Source organism: Aythya fuligula, chromosome 2 (genome assembly GCF_009819795.1).
Source record: "Aythya fuligula isolate bAytFul2 chromosome 2, bAytFul2.pri, whole genome shotgun sequence".
Classification (NCBI taxonomy): domain Eukaryota; kingdom Metazoa; phylum Chordata; class Aves; order Anseriformes; family Anatidae; genus Aythya; species Aythya fuligula.
In genome coordinates, this window is record NC_045560.1 from 8,173,942 (window position 1) to 8,190,864 (window position 16,923).

The 16,923-nt window shown below is 36.8% G+C and overlaps 1 protein-coding gene across 6 annotated transcripts in view; it reads left to right on the forward strand.

The window, feature by feature from the left end:
• Window positions 1–16,923, forward strand: part of DPP6 (dipeptidyl peptidase like 6) — a 551,222-nt gene that overhangs the window by 223,784 nt on the left and 310,515 nt on the right. The window contains exon 1 of one of the 6 annotated variants that reach the window (XM_032181654.1): window positions 10,654–10,818. The exons of 4 other annotated variants lie outside the window; for them this stretch is intronic. In XM_032181654.1, coding sequence (XP_032037545.1) covers window positions 10,768–10,818 — 51 coding nt within the window. In that variant the 5' untranslated portion in view covers window positions 10,654–10,767. Of the gene's footprint in view, window positions 1–10,653; window positions 10,819–14,748; window positions 14,900–16,923 lie in introns of those variants that run through there. One more of the 6 variants, XM_032181651.1, reaches the window with a different exon arrangement.

The following is a 16,923-nucleotide window of genomic DNA, read 5'->3' on the forward strand; positions in this document are numbered from 1 at the left end:
ATGATGTGGCTATAAAATTTTCTGCCTGGTATTGTATATAGCTGACCTTGATATTCAATCAAACTGTCCTTCAGTGGGGGCAAAGCCTAACCTTCTGGCTATGTTCTGCAGTTCAGAGCAGACTGGGACTGCAGAGTGACGTTTCAGTGATGCCTGATAGTTTAGGATGTCTTTATTCATAAGGTCAACATGGAAAGAAGCCTGATCTTCAGAAACATAGCAAAAATTGGTTCCCTCTATGATCATTTGTATTGGACCTTGGGAATTTTTTCTATGCTTAGAATTACCAATTGTTTCAAAAAATAAAATAAAATAAAAATGTAGCTTTATTGCTTGTTATAGTATAGTCTTCTTTTTTTCTGTATCCCTCTGTGTACCAGCCAGTGCAACTGGGATTCATCAGGGAACCTTCAGGCATCTGTACGACGTTGACTGTAATACTACTAAACACTGCATTTACTGTTACATAACATTCAGTACTTAAGTTCATAAAGAGTTTAAAAGACATCTGCCAAATCTGCAGATAACAACCCTGGAAAATATTCCCCTTTTCACTGTGTCTCTGAAGGAGCAGTGGGAGCCAGCTCTTCACTCATGAAATGTGCAATGCTCCTTCTTTCTTTCCAGGTACCGTGTTCTGAAAATCTCCCTTTATTAAAAACAAAAACAAAAACTTTCCCAGTCATAAGGGAAGGGGGAGATGGGTGTCCATTTCCTACAATAGAAGAGGCTCAGTTTGGGCTCTGTGACCAATGCCCATCTAAACTGTCATAAAAATTAACATCGGAATTACCAGATCCAAATGTCATAGAATAATGTTCCATCTGGTCCAGAGCTCTGTTTCCAGAAGTGACTTACACCAGATGCTTCAAGGGAGGAATGAAATATTAAACATTTAGAGAGTACCACTAATGCCCTTACCAACTACCAACTTGGTCATTGGGCAGCTGCTAAGGAGTCTAGTGACAGAGGGAGCCTGCCAGCATCTCTGCTTTTCTAGCAAACAGAGCAAGGAAAAGCACTTCCCAGGGGAATATCAGTATCCGTTATATCCATCCATGTGCACATTTATCATTTCTCCTGAGCTCACATGCACACGTGAATCCAGATCCACACACAACTCCTGTTTTCTTAAGTGCAAAAAATATGCGATGCTTGCAACACATCAAATTTATGAGAGGTGAAAAATTGCTCAGGAGACCCTTGAAGGTAGAATTAGTTTTAATCAGGCTAAGACAGATGAAAACCTAATTTAGTCACCCTAGGCTTTATTTATAATCAAAAGAGCAATACCATCACTTGTTCGTCATGAATCTTGACTGGCACAGGTCATGACTCTTCTGACTGGGTTTAGATGTCTGGTTTAGGATATAGTCCACTAACTTGCTCTCTATCAACTGCAAAAGGAGTTCAGGGTGACTAGCTCAGATGGAGATCTCTAGAGGGCAGATGTCTGTGTTTTGCTAAATGAGTCCAATCTTTGGTGGCAAAGCTAATATTTTTAGAATGATAAGAGGGTTTAAAGAATTAAGATCTAAAATAGTTAAGGCACTTGGGGCCATATTTCAGTCTGCCCCTCTCTTTAGTCTGCCTTATGACCTGGGCAGAAATTACTTCTAACAGAGTCTAGATGATTATGGGAGTGGGATAAGGAGCTTTTTACTTCTAACTAGCAGCTCAGAATGATCCATCTTCATAATGATCAAAATGTGTTAGCAGTAGTTGGCCATGAAATGGGTTGATTGCATCACTAATGGTGGATCACACAAAATGCCCTCTGGATTGACATTAATTTGTCGCGTTGGTGGAGACTTCAGATAAAAACTCTGAACAGAGACAGTGACTGGGCTGCTATTTCCCTTGTAGAGTTTGTTCTTTAAGCAAGAGGGGATGGTTGTACAACTTCTGGCTGTACCTAATGTTTCCTGCCTTCAAGTCTAGTGTCTCCCAAAGTCACTACATCTATGTTTGTCCTAATTGCTTTATATTTCTGTATTTTTTTTTAATTTATTTTTGTCATTATTTAAACCACAGGTTATTTTATTAGAGGTAGGAACTAGATAGTTTTACACATGCATTTACACATGTATTTTCTTTAAGTTTATTTTGTTGATTATCTTTCATTTTATAAATCTTTGTCTCTTGTGGTCAGGGACGAATTGACATCAGGTGTTTCAGCAAATCTGATAGAAGTAAAACCAGAACTGGAAGACCATTACTGTTCCTAACATTCCAAGTCTACACTGGGTGTATAAACAAAAGCTGAAAGCTGCAAGGCACAATGTTGTATCACTAATCAATGTCAGACAACAACATAAAGTAGAAAGACAAAATACACTCCCACAAAGAGCAGCATACCATACACATTTCTACATACTATGTAGAAAGCTTTACCCGATAAGGGAAAGAAATTGAAACTGCCTTTATAAGAACATATGATTAGTTCTGAGAATTAGTTTTCCACCATGGATGGAAAACTAATTGATGAAGTGTAAAAACAGGTATTGTTTAATTCCTTTCCCTCAGAAGGACACAGTGGCAGTTTTTATTTATCAAAAGAGTAATTGCAAAGAGGAAAAAAACTATCTCTAGTCTTGAGTAGGTATGGCACAGAGTAACAAGATTGAAAAATTAGCTTTCTAGCTGTAAAGACTAGACTAGATTGCCTAGGACAGTTATCAGGTCTCCATCAGTGGAGTTCTCTAAAGTAGAGTTGACAAATATCCAACAGGAATAGTTACTCTCTCTACTCCTACTTGGTAAGATTTTATTTTATTTTTAATTTGAGAGAGCCAGAACTTTCTTATAACAAGATGGAAGGTAATACATTGTATTTTGTTATATGTCGAACTATTTTGGTACATATAACTTTTGTTATATAATTTCTTTTTTATATATAACTTATATAACTATATAGTTATATATAACATATATAAGTTATATATAATATAATATAATAATATAATATATAACTTATATATATTATATATGTTATATATATAATATATATAAGTTATATATAACTATATAGTTATATAAGTTATATAACGTGTTGTTGTTGTTGTTGTTACATATAACTTTTGTCACATGTAGAACAGGTATACAGCGTCCTGATTCCCGCTCTTAACTGAGCAGTGAACACTCAGTGAAACACAGCCCTGGAACTCCTTGTTTTGGAAACTACTGCTCACCTGGGCAGTCCTAAATGGTGGGTACCTGGAAATATGAGATGCCCAGAGAGCTCTGTTAACTCAGACAACAAATGCATCTCCCCCTAGGCCCCAGGTTTGTTGCTTATACATATTTGATAATACGTACTCAATTTGGTGTCTTGATGTAGTTTCAGGATAGATGAGGCTTGCCCTCCTTTGTGTTTCTGTCCATCCACTTGTCTCTCCTGCTCAGTTTCCTAGATCTCTTGCTCCCAAGCAAGAAGAATTTAGCCATCTGTCTCTCAAAGCAGGAGGTAGGGCCCAGAGTCCTCATTCTCTGTAGCTCCTCCTGGTCCTTTCTGCAGTCCAGAAGTTCAAGACATTGGGGTACTGAATGGAACAGTGTCACATAGCACTTCTGCTGCTGATGCTGGTGATAGAGCTGGGACTAACTCTTCAGTGAACCCAGTGGCACAAATCAGGAGTAGCTATTGCTGTAAAATGATCACAAGGAAGATGTTGGAAGTTTTCAGGTGGTTCATTTAGAAAACAAAGCCAAAAACCTAATTAGTGACTAATTACCTTAAATATGAACTTTTGATGCTTGGGACTAAATCTCATAAAGGCAGTGGGTATATTGGATATTGTGGTCTAAGTGCACTGGTGGAGTTGTGAGAATATTGCTTTTTCCTCTCAAACCTGTTGAGTTCAAGAGCTTTTAGATAAGCTGAAATGCAGAACATATGTAATGCAGGGAAGGAGACCTTATTAAATGCCTCATACTGGAGAAAATCTTTGTAGCTGAGTTTAATTAAGGCACAGTTTGCAAAAAAAAAATAAATTCTGTAAGAAATAGGCTATTTCACAACAGATATCAGTGATGCCAGGCTGCCATGGAATACTTTGTTCCACCTGTGCTGCTTTCAAGGCTTCTCTTCCACATCTCCTGCATACTGGAAATCATCCACTGAGTGCAGCTTTGAATAACTAAGCCATATGTGCTACTTTTTGCAACGGCTCTTTGCCTGCCTCTCTGCACATTTATACACGAGGAAGGACTTTTTTTTTCCCTTTCATATTTCTCTAGCACAATGAACAGTTGTGGCTGAAGCACTCATTTCAGTTAATATATATGCAAATAGTAGTGACCATTAAATATGCATTGTCTCCTCCCAGTAATGATTTCAGTACATTCACATTGTTGCAGTGTGGCTTCTCCTGAGTGCTTTTTTGCTGCAAAGCACTGATTCTCACTCAGTGATGGTTGGTGTTTTCAGGGAGCAGGGGGCAGGTTCAGGGGTTGGCCATGGCTCCCAGCATGAAGGGCTGGAGGGTATTGCCAGTGAAGGGGGCTGCTTGTCCTCAGCCTGCCAACATAACCATGCTCTGAACCAGATCAATGTGCTGAGAAGCAAACTGAGCTGCCTCGAAAATAACCTGGTAAAAAACAAGAATTTTCAGAGCCATGTCACACCATGACCCCATAAGGAATTGTGTTGACACAACCAGGGAGGCACCATGTTGCAGCATGCTTCATGTATGAAGTAGTAACATTAATAAAAGTGTCTTCTGGTTTTGTCTCTTAAGTAAAGTGAACATGAGTTCAGCCATCTTTGTAGTTCATGTGGCACCATCCCACTTGGAAAAAGCAAGTATAAGAAGGGTAGGCAATGGGCATGTTGTTCTTCTCACTGCTGCAAAGAAGTGTATGTTGCCATGCAAAGTCCTGTTTCATGTAATGAAATCAGCATGTAATAAAACCAGAGCTGTCGGTGACAAACAGGACAATCTGTCCTGGTAAGAGGGGAAGGATAGAGCAAATCAGTTTTCTGTGTTTGGACCAAAAGCTCTTGTCTTTGGGGACAACATTGAGCTTCTCAAGCTGGAGGGATAAAGGAGGATGTCCAGGTGGGAAAAAAAAATCTCTCCAGACTTCTGTCCATGAGCCACAACTCTTTCTGGGCAGAGCTGAGTCCAGCATTTTCTTGTCACTGTAGCATTGTGTCTGCACCCTTTTTCATCACAGTGTTGAGCTATAATAAGGCACTTCCAAGTCTCATCCTTTACAGGTCCTTCATGAAATAAAATGAACCGTTGGGTGTTTTGTTTCCTCCTTTCACCTCTGGAAGATGCTCCTCTTGTTGCAACGATTCATTATTTTTAAATTATTATTATTGTTGTTATTGTTATTGTTATTATTATTATTATTATTTCTTTTTCTCCACAGTTTCAGCTTCTCACTTCTCTGCTCTCTGGTTTGGGCTGTGGCTCTAGTTAACATGCTCATTTCCAGAGTCAGTTCATGTTCTGAGTGGTGTTAGTGTGTGATTCTGCTCTTTGAACCCATGCAAATTTCATGAGAAAACAGGACTGCAGGTTTCCATCCTTTCCTCTCTGAGGCCTTTTTAAGTTTTTTAATGGTTACTTTACTTTGCTTGTCAGAATATTCTTCATCTCCTACTGTTGGTGTCATCATGGTCTTGTGCAGATATTGATTCTGTCAGCTGACAGAGAAATAATGTTGTTCCCCCAAATCCTCTTGTTAATAATGATGGGATATTTTCAAAAACCATGGAATCCATGAAAAGATTTAAAGGCTGATAGAGAGCCTTAAAATGAAAGTGTAGTTATTATTATAACCCCTCAGATAGGAAAGGTATATTTCATCTTGATAATGGACAAGCTTTGTGTGTTGCCACATCTGTGAACTAAGAGTGCCTTGAGCTTTGGAGCCAACTAGCTGAAAAGTGAGCTGAGTTAACTTTGAAGGCAAAGTTCAAACTCAGATGTATGTTGCAGTTTAAATGCTTTGTGGACATCTAGTATACTTGTGAGGAAATGTCTAATTTTGGAGGAAGGTAAGGTTTCAGCAGTGTTGTCCTTTAGTACAGCCCTGAAATAGGGCAGCTCTGAACTTGCACTTGGCTGCTCTGGTTGATGCCCAGAGTAGGCATATGGTCAGATCGTGACCTGATGAGCAGGTAACACTCTGGTGCCATGAGGACCCATGGGCTTCCATAGGTAGGTAACAAATGTTAGAGCAGGCCTGAAGCCACTTCACAGGGCAGTGTAAGCTTGTCAGAGAAGCAGAGGGTCATAGCTCATGCTCACAGCACAGCTGAGCATCAGCTCCAGCTTGTAAAGAGATGTGCTCACATCTCCTAGAGAGCCCTGTGGCCAGGGTATCTCTCTGTCAGGTGAGAGTGTAAGGTGGGAGATCATGAGCTTTTTAGAAATAAGACTTTTGTGGATCTTTTGCTTGTGCTGTGATAGTCTGCTAGTACTTTGCCATACACTTTGCCACCAGCATTTCTTTCGAGAAATTTCCCCAGTGGTAGAAATAAACTATCCTGAACCAGCTGCCACAACTTCATATTTGTCAGCTACTTAGAGGAGTAGGAAATTATTAGCAGCATTTCTAGGTAGTTTGTTCCCCTCGTATTGCAGGCACTCTGTTGTCCAGTCCCACTGATAAGCTACCCAACAATGGTCTTAGAATCATGTAACATTTTTCCTTTCTATTCTGATTAGGAAGGTACTCTAGAGTTAGTTAGTTAGAAACCATCTTATGAATTTTAGCTTACATTTGTTCTTTCTTGTTTATATGCATCTGTCCTGAATTGGTGTTGACCTTGGGTTTAAATAGCTCTTCTTCCCCATTCCTGCTTCCTTCCCCAGTGTATTTATAGATGGCAGTCATATCCCTTCTTAGCCTTACATTAATTATCCTCCTCTAGTTATTCTCATATTACAGGTTATCCATTCTTTCAGTCATCCTCCAGCCATTATTTTCATCTGTTATGATTTTGTTTTCTCTTGAATACAAGTGACCAAAATTGTACCCCTTATCCTAAATGAGGTGTCAGCAGTGCTTTGCAGTTTCCTACTAATACTTCTCAGTCTTTACTAGAAAGTAAAGACTTTCCCAATAACTCCTTGCATTTCAGATTTCTTTTTTGACTGCCTTCCACAGTGGTGGTTCATAATCTTGTGATTGATTGGTACAATCAAACCTTTTTCCTCTTCTGTTAATTTGAGATCTGTTGTAGGAACCTGATTATACTTACAGGAACACCCATGCAGTGCTATATCTCTCAGTAAATGCACCTGAGGTGAGAATTTGAGGTTGCAGTAAATATTCTGGGATGATTTTACTCCATTATGTTTAACTAAATTACTGGATAAAAGCTCAGCATCTTTCCTTACTGGAAGCAAAGCAGCAAAACCCAAAGAAGCAATTATTCCTAAATAGCACAAAGAGTATATTAATGTGTAACCCACCAAGGTAGTCAAATAGAGAAAATTAATACTGAAGAAAGATCTGTGAGAATTTGAGAAGAATTTATAGTGAGGCACAGTTTTCATATCAGAAGTATTCTATTGTCTTTTTACAAAAGGTCAATATGACTTTTTGGTTACCCATAGTCTCTGTCTTCTGTCTGTCCTTTTCTTCATCTGACTGCTTTTTACAAAGTGACAGTCAGGCAGGAAAAGTTCTCTACTTGAATGAAGAGACGACAGTGATTAGATTGATGCTTTATACTTGCTCTAAGGAGGCTTATTTTGAAGTCAGAGTTTATGCAAAGGAGAGGGGAGACTGAGAGTGATGTGGTAAGCAAGATCTGGGCTCTATTCTGACCTCTTCCACTTCACTTACCTTTGTGGAGATACCTTGAAAATGTCAGTGATTTGATATTTGTGGGTTTCAGGCTTTTTAGATCTAGGGAAAAGATGTGAGCGTAAAGAGTGTAGAGAGTGAAATACTCTAGTTTATATATGATTTAGGATTTTATCCTGAAATCGTGGTAAGAATGTGCTGAAAGCCACTTTTCAGCAAATTACAATGTGAGAAGACCATAAATTGGTGAAAGCGTTTTGAATGATTCTGAAATGGATTTAATTTAGAAATAATTATTTTCCTGTCTTCCAACCATAACATTAAACCACAAGGTAGAGTCACATTTAGCTTGATCCTGGCCTGGACATACAATGTTATTTATATGCCCTGAGCACACCAAGCATGCCTGAACAATTTCACTCATTAGAGTGTGTAAAAACCAGAAGTTTCTGTCAGTCTTTTGAGGACAAAGAAATATGAGGCCAAATCTCCTAGATCTTAGAGGAATCAGTTAAAGGAATAATTCAATTTATTTGAGGTATATATTATTTTGATATCATGCTAGAGTCTAATATGATACTTCTGCTCCAGGTGTCTAGTGGTACAGAAGCAAGACAGGGAAGAAGAGAAAGGCACTGATACTGACCCAGCTCTTACTGTGCATCCACATGTTAGCTAGCATTGAGCTGCCAGTCGATTTGTTCAGAGACATAGATACAAGCAGAAGTCATACAACTGCACCTTAACTTCACCTACAATTACTATGTTGTTTTGTTGTTGTTGTTGTTGTTTTTTTCCTATATCATCACTTGTCTTCATTTAGCTTAACTGAAAGTGCTGTTGCCTCAGTGCTTATACCACACAAGATCAAGAAGAGTTTCTAGTTGTTTTCTTAGGTCTAACTAATCATAAACAAATTTAACTAATAATAAACATTAAGGGATTTGGAGTATTCTTACCTCTATTTTCAATAATAGGCAGATTAAGAGGCCTGTCAGAATGCCTGAAAATTAGTTCTGAAAACTTAAAATTTAGAATAATGTTAAATAATTAAAAAAAAATCAAATTACTAAGGGGGAATGAGGTGCTTATAGAAAATCTAAGGAGGTGTAATTAGTTCTTTTCTATAAAAAAGACTAGGCTCACTTTTATTCTTTATTAAACAGGTCAGATTCTACCTCCATTAAAATCAGTGAGAATGCTCCTTATGAAAAAATGTTAGGACTTTGACATCAAATATGAGAACAAAATGATCAAATAGATACCTTGGGCCAGTTTGTCACCTCTGAAAATTGCATGGAACTGCTCTTGGTTTGCTCTCACGACCACTAGAAAGCAAGTCAAGTCTTGAATTTGCTGGTCAATGCGCATCTCCATAAGGATTCTATGATTTTCCTCTACAACGTAAGTAATCAGACATTGCACAAGTAAAAGCTTGTAGCTTCAGACCTGCAGCACTTCTGTCTATATCTTTTCTTGTAGAGAAAGAAAGGGCAAGTTTCATAAGGGCTGCATCAATACTGACCGGTAATATCAAACGTGGCCTTCTATGAAGTGTAATTTGATCAAGAGTACACCACAAGATGGGAAGATAAGATTTCAGCAATACTAGCACGATAAAGATTTACAAATCAAGATAAGAATCTAGGGAAGCATAATGTGATAAGAAAAGTAACAAAAATCACATGGGAAAGAGGTGGTGACCCCTTTACTCATGTGGAGAAAGCCACCGTGTATTCTGACTCTCAGAAACAAAATCCTTTTACAGTATCTATATTGTATGACTTCCTTCCAGACACCTGGCTTCCAGACACTACCTGGCTTTCCATTAGAGGTGACACGTAAAAAAAGGTGTCCTCTGCATAGTCACATCTGGAAAGATGTCTCATTGCTCACCACAGCAATGAGCCGGTGGGGAAGTCAGCTCTGAAGCAGTAACCACCCATAGGAAATCATAGTTTGTCTAACAATGTTATTTTCTCATCCCACAAATGGACTTAAAATATATATTTATTTTTTTTCTCTTTTACCAGAGATATATTTCACACACTTTCTGCTTTCTTTTCCCTTTTCTAATATTATAAAAGGGAATGAAAGAAGCCTATATGCATGAAAAATAAAACCAAATGGCTCCTTTCAGCAGCCTGTGGATAACATGAACTGTGATCAAATTTTTCCGTGGTTGGGACTTGCTGTGGATTCTCTCACAGCTTCATTTCCCTTAAGAGATAGTACAATCTCCTGAATCATCCATTGATTTTCAAGAAATTTAAAACTTAACATCTTTGTACCTTCTATCATACATAGTTGGTGTTTTGTTGTGTTTTGTTGTGTTTTGTTTGTTTGTTTGGTTGGTTTTGTTTTGAAAAAGGAATAAATTTTTAAAAATAATTTGTGAAGAATGACAAATATGCACTTTCACATCATTATATAAATTTCATATCCTTAGGAAACCACAAAAATAAAGTAGAAAACATTTCTCATCACCATTACCTTGCAGCATATTGCAGACAGTTTTGTAATATCATGTGATTTCCATATATTTTAAATAGCTTTTTTTTTTTTTTTTTTTTTTTTAATAGGATTAAAACAATCCCTTTGTAAAGACTCATCATAACAGTTCTTAAAAGTGTCATGGCTGTCAGCTCACAAGTCTTCTTAAAGTCAGAAGGCTGACATAATAATTTTTTATTTATTTATTTATTTTTTTCACTGACCTAAATCAAGTATTGGATGGATCAAACCTTCTTGCTCTATGATCTCAAAGGAGGTTTTTTTTTTTTTTTTTTTTTTTTTTTTTTTTTTTTTAATGTCATGTTCAGCTATTGGTTACTTTATGCTGAGCTGTGAACTGTGTGGTTATTGGAAGCAGCATTAAAAGCCAGGGAGTGACTCTGTTTTCAAGAATATCTATCACTCTACTGTTTTAGGCACCCGACTGGTTGTAGAAATATTTACAGCCACATAGGATAAATATTTGACCTGCAGGCATCAGAGATGAACAAATCCAAATTGTCCAGAGTGAAGAGATTAAAAAAATTATGGAGGGTGAGTGAACAATGCATTAGTCTATTAGAAAGATTACAATACTAAAACATAAATTACAAGCAGATAATTTTGGTGTTTGCGGAAAAAATGTCCTGCTGCATGCATGTTATTTGATCAGACTTGTCATTGCAGCTTTTGATTGGGTGTTTATTATTTTGCAGATAAGGTGCATCTTTGCAAATTTTTTTCTAGAGACATTAAGCATTAAGCATTCAGGCTAATTTGATATTTGAGAAAAATTTCAGAGAATTTGAAAAAACACATGCAATAAAAACCCTTGAGGAAGCTAAGTTAAACTGATTTCCTCAATGGTCTTTAAAAATGTCATTTAAAGGTGGATGAATATATATATATATATTTATATAAAAGTAGAATAAAAAAACAAATAAATAAATAACAATAATTAAAAAAATATATATTTTCCCCTGAGGCTGTATTTTAGAGCTGAGATAAATTGCAGAGCTGATATATGTGGAATGTGCTTAAAAAACATGTTACATCAGAGTCTAGCATGATGGTCAAATGAATTAAATAATAATAGAAAGGCATATTTACTTGTTATTGCATATGTTATAAGTTAGAAATCAGACCACAGAGAAATTGAACAGATTGTTCTTTACCAAACATGAAATTAACCTCGTGCAACAAGTGAAATGAGCATCTCTCTGGTATTTCATGAACTGTTCTTTGAAGATTTCCTTGAGAAGTTTGGGTTTTGTTCGTTTCACTGATAAATATACAGGAAAGAGTAGTCACTTTAAGAGCCTTAAATAAATTTGTTTGGATGCTTTCAGGATATGGGACTCTGATATCAGTTAATGGAGTTACATAAATTGTCTTGCATATAGTCATTAAATAGTGTGTATTTCTCTGTTGAATTGCTTCCTGGTGAAAGTAGCTTATATGATATTGCATTAATGATGAAAAACAGATGATTTCCATGATATAGAGCAATTTGTCATCAAGACATAGAGTAGTAGAGGTTTTCCGCACTTTAAAGACTGTCTTGAAATAGAAGCAATATCTCTATTTATGGTTTTGTGTATTGAAAAGTATTATTGCCTGAGTGAAAATTATATTTTAATCATCAAATAAGTTACATTTGTGCAAACAGGCACAGTTTCCTTAGAAATTAAAGCATATCTATTAAGCATAAGTAGATATTATATCATATTAAGTGACACAAGATAATTACTACAAAGCATGGTACTTAAATGGGCTCAGGGAGGAATTTAGTTTTAACAGGCAAAATGTCCTTCTTGGATGGAAATATTTTATTTGCATATGGCTGTGTACATTGTTGTGCAGCTGAACACTTTGTCTTTTACCTAGTATTTGGTAAAGTTATTAAACTGCAGGCTATTAAACTTCTTTTAATTGACACATTTTCTGCTCCTCTCCCTAAAGCATTCATCCTATTCCATCATTTTGGTACCTGATATTTCAGGGTAATACAGTTCAAAATTAAATTTCTGCAGAGGCAAATGTCAGTTTTAAATGTTACTATTTCTTCTTTCTTACTTCAAACTATTCAACGTAGAAATATTTAAAAATCTTGAAGAGGGCTTTTATGGTTGGGATTAAAATAGAAGGGTAGACCTTTTTATTTTTATTGTGCAGCATGTGCATTTTTAATAAGCCATAATATATTTATGCAGGAGATTATATGCTTATGATATGATGCACGCTCTCTTCTTCCACTTAACTCTTGGCATTAACTTGCTCAATATTTATGGATATATCAAAATTATGATTTACACTGTACTTATCATTAACATCCCTTGCAATAGCTTTCCATAGTTCTTGCCATCCTTCAGAATACAGTCATAAAATGAAGAGATTAACAGATAATTAAATTAAATCCTTAATTATTTGGGGATGATGAATTCACTCTGTGATTCCAGAAAGGTATAGAGAGCCTTTTTCACAGGCAGTATAAATTGAAACCAATGGGACTATGAAGATTTATGCCTGCTTGAAGATCTGGCTCATGCTGTTAATTATCTACTCCCCTTTTAAAAATATATTAATAAAAATTGGATGTAGGTACAGTTTATTATAATATGAAGCTTTCAAGGTATTTTTTGAAATATTATATACATTCAAAGACAGCATTGCTTGAAAAGTATCAGTCATTTTTCACACAACATAGAACGTTCTTCAGCTAGAAGCAGAAAAATGTTGTTGTTTCTCCAGAAATTTTTGACATCCGTGAGAAACCTCTCCTTGTTTTCAGTTAATTCTTGATCTGGCCTATGTTTCACATGGATCTCCAAAGCCCTGACATACAACACTGACAGTTAAATCTTCTGAAGTGTTCATCAACTAGCCACTCCTGCTGGTGAAGTAGCTGGGAGCAAAACACTTCTGATAGTACAGTCAACTCATCTAATTAAGGACAGAAAGCCAAATGTATTAGAAAAATGAGAAAAATTAATTATAGGGTCAAAACCAGAAGAAAAAAATAAACAGTCTTTCTGTATTCAAGATTGAGTTCATTTGCTTAAAAATATATATATATATATATTCTCCCCACAGTCATTATAGAAAAGATTACATATTACAACATTTAATGGTCATTCTAGGCTATCATGAGGATTGAAGATTATAATATTTAACTTACATGCTGAGCAGTCTTGAGAGCTCATTAGTGGTGGTAGATAATGATAGAAATATTTGCTTAATACCTGTGCCATATTTCAGGGGATCACTGTTCAAGTTTTTTATTAATAAAAAACTAAAATAATTGTCATGGAAACATGAAAATTAATATGAAAGCATACACTGACTACTTCAAAGCCACTGAGCCTTTTGTAGAAACCCTTATTTAGAAAATGTTTAGACTACACATTATTTACTCAATAGTACACCTCATTGTGATCCATCTTACCTGTAAGTATTTAAGCTCAATTTTGTAAATGTTTTTTTGACCCGATAGACTGTGGCGGTTATAAAAACCTATTACGATCTTTCATCCCAAGTGTTTGAAGAGCATGTTTGGAGAAAATATGCCTTTGAAAAATCCCTGTAATTTGCTCTGAAAAGTACTTATGGTGGTGGGCTGATACTATTCGTAATCTTCAGGAACAGTTCCTGGAACTAACTGATTCCATCAGGAAGCTGTACTTCCCTGCTTCTTAATTTATTTTAGGTTGCAAAATGGTATAAAAAGCATTGATTTTGTAGTAATTTCTCTGTCTCACTGCTTCTTAAAAACATATATTGATAAATATTATTTAGGTGGTTTGCATTAGTATGCGTAGAGGCTGGATTATAAAAAGAAAACAGTATCTAAGAGGTTTTAAAATACATTAACATTTTTTTCAAGAATTACAGCCTGACCACCCCCAGCCCCAAAAAAACAATAAGATTGACATGCTTAAGCCTATTAACAGAATACCTGTCCAGTCTCATAATCCTGACTTTTCAATAAATATGTTTTCACCTTTGTTGAATTGGCAGTGACCTGCAGGTTCATTGCTGAGGAATAGGGTCTGAGTGCAAGTTCCAGCTAATGTGGCCTCAAATATTCTGTTTGTTCTCCATAATGTGTTCATTAGTGAGCAGTATAGTCAGCTTTAAACCTTATTGGAGACTGACGTTGCCTCCTTGCCATTCCTTCCTGATACTTCTGGGTTGTGTTTTGTCAGAGCAATCTACAGGGGCTCTGCCTGTTGTGTCCCAGAAGACACATGCAAATAGTAAAAGCTGATGGAACAAGAACTGAGTGAGCAAAGATGGATTTAAGAAGGGAACACACTACTCAGGAAATTTCTTGATGTCTCCTTCTCTACCTCTCCCTAAAGCAGCTTTTAGACGGAGACTAATGGGTGTGCAAGTCCATCAATTAGCCCCCACCTCCTCCAATGTCAAGGGTATATCCCTCATCCTCCACTCCTTCAGCAAGCACTAATGCGAGAAGAACAACTGGGAGAAGAGTGGGAAAGAGTGAGGAGGCATCTGAATGTCTTCAGTTGACCCTCGGTGTGGGTGGGGAGCGAGCCTTTGGGTTTCTGCCCAGGCACAGCCAGAGCAGCCCTCCGGCACCATGAGCAACGGGGACCTGCCTGATGCTGACCTGGTTAGTGCTGGCAGGTAGGAATGGGGGGCCAAGAAGCTCAAGGATGACAGAGACCCCCCAGAAATTCAAGATATAGTGGTGGGAGGTGGGTTAGGGGAACTGTTTACCGTCTTGGCACAAGGCAGCAGAAGGGTCAAGATTTCTGGTTTTGTGTTTTTGTGGTCCTCCCTTTTCTTTCTCCTCTCCTCCCTTTTAAAGTCTTTGTGGTTAGTCAAGAGAGGAAAGGAAGAGAAAGGAGTCATTTGGATGCAGCAGGTCCCATCTTTACTGTTTCTGCTGGGGCCAATTCCCATCACTGGGAGTCCTTCATCCTTGGGTAAATAACCACCCAGGAGGAGCAACAGCAATTTATGTGGCTCCTAGTCCTTTTGCTTGGGGACAGATTTTGCAAAGGATCCACTCCATGTCCCCTTCTAGTTAACTACTTTCAAAGACTTGCCATGGCTGTGTCAGGAAGCTCCACCACCACCACTCCAGACCAGTGGATCTATTACAAAGATCTGCTTGGAAAGAGTTTAGAGGAGTGAACCAGTAAAACAGTTAAATGTCAAAAAAATGCACATAAATGTGAATCAATCATTTTTATTTTCTGTTTATGAGGCTGAAAATGTCCAATCATTCTTTTTAGGGGGACCATTGGCACGGCTGCTTGGTGTGTAATGTGTTTCGCTAATGAGGGTGATTACAAAGTGCATTGATTTAAAATAGTAATGGATCATTTTTATTTTTTTTTTTTGTAAGGATATTCTTACGCATGGCAATTAGCACTGTGGAGGTGTTCCTTGCAAAGATAGGTGTTGCAGTCCTTTAACAGGTCTTAGTTATTTGAAATCTGTTCTTAGTGTTGCAAAAACAGTGAAACAAACTATAAATCATTAGAAATATAGATTACTGCACACAGTATTACTGTGTATTGCTCCTTTCATAACTCTTATAGTGTTACCTATTACACTTAACTATTAATATCTGGTGTTTGTTTCAAAATGGAAACTATTAAATTCACTGTATATGTAATTGATTTATCTTTGCTTGTTCCCCAGGGTCAGCAGAGAACTCCCAAGTATAGTAGAGCTAAGTGTAAACTAGATTATAGAATTTACCCATTCTTACAAGTCTCAGTGACCAGGATTTAAATTCATTGATTTAATTTTTTAATGGACTTTGTAAAGCACTCTGCAAATATATCCCATCACAACTTTATATGAAAAGGCAGAATGAGTGAACTTGCAAATGTTATTTATGAAGCTACTTCTGCTTTTCCATTTGGATTTTGCAAACCTCTATGGCTAAAAAAAAACACCACCACCACCATCAAAAAACACAATATTGAAACAACAGGTTAATCCCACAAAGTCTTATCCCTCTAAGTGATTTTATTCACTACAGCAGTTATTTATTTTCTGTGGGTTCTGCCCATAAAATTAAACACACCTATAAAAGTTTATTACATCATCAGACAAAATTAGTGAAAACTTTTTCACTTACATGAAAGTGTTGCATTGTTCAAAAATTAATATAGTCAGATATTCATTGGTGTAATTGTGAGGGTTTTTTATATATATATATATAGAGAGAGAGACAGCTGATTGAGATGTAAGTTGTGGATACACAGATTTGGAACCTAAATGTCATGTGGTGGGCTTTATATCCACCTCATTCACCTTTGGGATGTAGGACCCCATGAAAGACCTGCCAAGGAAATGTCCTCAGTTGAACAGGGCAGCTCAGAAAGTTTCAACTGTCTTTGCAAGTTCAGACTTTTGGAGGTTGCCTGAAGATATAGGAGAGGTTACTTATTTGTTAACTTTCTGTTTCAGCTTGAGTTACATTCCTACCAGGGATGACTTCAGAACTTCTTTTAGCACAGGGTCAGCATTTTAAAAGAAAACTTACAGAAGAAATAATTCTCTCAAAATATCACACTGCAGCTCAAGCACTTTAGCAATGTAAAATTGAAAAGCCAGAAAGCTAATGAAAATATGTATTTAAAACTTTTTTAGAAGTCTTCATTTTTTTAATTTTTT